The following is a 2,488-nucleotide window of genomic DNA, read 5'->3' as shown; positions in this document are numbered from 1 at the left end:
TAATAATCGGTTTAACTACCATAGCAATAGATGAATACAAGTTATGAATAGATCGCCCTGCACTGCAACGTTCACGCGGTGCATATGCATTGAACCATAGTATAGATGGCAAAGAAACGCTGATCACTTGCACCTGTAAGAAAGGAGCGGTATCGTATTCAATCTATGATTGCAGACATACACAGGTGATGAGTGCAGCCTGCTTGTAGTGCAGGGCGATCTATTCAAAAATTATATTCATCTATGACTATCACTGACTATGGTAGTTAATCAGATTATTACGTCACTTCTACGGCGAATATAAATAATATAATCTATTTCATTGTTTATTTCTTTGTTATTTAATAAGCTAACTCAGTACTGATCTGCTGATGTGGTTAATGTGAGAACATGTAAAATGACCGAACTGTAATATATATAATTAAGAATGCAAAGTAGTAGCACGGTATGTGGAATGAGCGAGAAGTGTAAAATCGCGTGAAGAGCATAAGCTAGAGGTAGATGCTGTACATTACAGATAATTTGCTTTCACATTAACTTCTCTAAGCTATTATTGCTATTTACACTACTAAATCAGCATATTCACTCTACATTGTGCTATTCTGTACTCTTATCATCGCTTGCTACTCAGCACATTCGCGCTATACGGCTATTCTGTGCTCTAATCGAAAGAATCACACTTTATATGTTCCTTTGTGCTACTATTGCTATTTCTACTACTCATCATATTCGCGTTACATTATGCTATTCTGGCTATTCTGTGCTCTTATCGCTAGAATCATGCTTTCACATTAACTTGTGCTCCTATGTGCTATGCTATTGTCAGATATAAGCTGATATAGCGCTTTCATTAATTTCACGCGAGGAATTGTCAAAAATTGACAAACTTCACTACTTCAAGCACTCTATTTTTAGCTGTGGTCAAGCTGAAATAGGACAAAATTGAAATCAGTTCATGCTATTTAAAAAGGAAAAAGTATTTATATATATCTGACCTAGACTGTTTCTGCTCCAGTGACCATGGTGACTGCCAGTAATATCAGCAGTTGAACCATAGGGGCATGGTAGTGTGTATTTGAATAAAAGAATCGTGCTCGAATACCAAAAAAATGAAAATGTATTGTTTCCTTTTCAAATTCACTGCATGCATATGGATCAGCGGGAGCAGCTAGGACACTGTAAACTATACTTCATAGTTTTAAATTACTTGTTTTCGGGCTAGTTTTCTAGGGAACTGGTGTAATCTTTGACTGTCAGTGGATAAACTTAAACATGATAAACGGCTAAGGTGCAGTAATTTCCATTTTGGATTAATTTTTTGCTGGATTTTAGAGGTAATTCAACATGACCCTGAACGCTATGCTACGCTATTGTTATAAGTTCCCTGGATATTTATGTCACGATTTTCTAACTCACCCACCAGCTACGGTTAACGATATGTATCTACAGTGTTAAGTTATATTGATATTGATGTGTGCACTTCTGTGGATTGTTTTTCAATTTCTTATGAACTACTAACTAGGTATCAATAGGATTGTTTAGGAGTAGATATTGAAGTAAGACTGCTCAGACCTGTTTAATTTTCTGGATTGTCAATAGATTAGTAGATTGACCAGAAACACATTATGGCAGAAGAAGAACAAGGACAACCTCGTCGGCAACGAAGATCAGGGGGAATGATGGCCGTGTCGGAGGTAAATGATCATGGTGACGTGGAAAAGGGCGAAGCAGATGGGAGGAGGAAAAAGAAGTCTTCGCATATCATCAGTGAAGACGAGATCCAAGCGTTACGGAAGCAAGACACTCCGCATCCACAGGCGCCCATTCGGGGAATCTACATTGCTGTGGCTATATGCTGTGTGATTACTATAATTGTTGTACCTGCTGCGTATGCTGCCGCGAAACCAGGTATAGCCTGTACATTTTGATCCGGTTTAGATTCAGGGATGGGTAGTAGGGCCTATAGGGGCATGCCAACGTGCCCCGACACATTTGACCCTTATTAGAGCTGGTTATAGAGTCCACGAGGCTGAATGAGTGAATTGGGCGTGCCAATAAAAACTAGGATAATTTTGATTTGACAGAAATCCATATGGATGACCGTGCATGGATCCCCCATCCTGAGGCTGGACACTCCATTGATTTATGTAACAGTCTCAGCTCATCGATAAGTGATGATGCGAGTTCGGGTATTTGAGGCAGGTTGAAATTCTACTAGCCAGAAATCGCTGTATTAATCTAGGCGATGTACACAGGGTTTGCACCTCAACGGTTGCATCTTGTCTGTACCGCGTTACATATTGAGCTCTATTGTTTTGTCCACAGAGCGTTACTTTTATCTAACGACAGATGCCTTTACTTATACATTGTTAGCTAACGTTTGTAATACGAAATGACAAACTCTAAACTGTATCTAGTGTTACACGTCATGTTAATGAGACGTCGTGCACACGTGTACACGAATGTCGTGTCACGTTCATCACATAGG

At 39.3% G+C, this 2,488-nt stretch overlaps 1 protein-coding gene across 1 annotated transcript; it reads left to right on the top strand.

Annotated features, from left to right (window-relative positions):
• Positions 1 to 890: 890 nt before the first annotated feature.
• Positions 891 to 1,908, top strand: LOC140167336 (uncharacterized; the record flags this gene model as incomplete). The annotated part of the gene is given in 2 exon segments (XM_072190657.1): positions 891 to 1,334; positions 1,600 to 1,908. A coding segment is annotated over 1 exon segment (283 nt), but the record flags the coding sequence as incomplete, so codon positions are not given.
• Positions 1,909 to 2,488: the final 580 nt, after the last annotated feature.

This window comes from Amphiura filiformis, chromosome 13, assembly GCF_039555335.1.
Source record: "Amphiura filiformis chromosome 13, Afil_fr2py, whole genome shotgun sequence".
Classification (NCBI taxonomy): Eukaryota; Metazoa; Echinodermata; class Ophiuroidea; order Amphilepidida; family Amphiuridae; genus Amphiura; species Amphiura filiformis.
The sequence above is the reverse complement of the archived record's forward strand: the minus strand, read 5'-3'. Positions and strand labels throughout refer to the sequence as shown.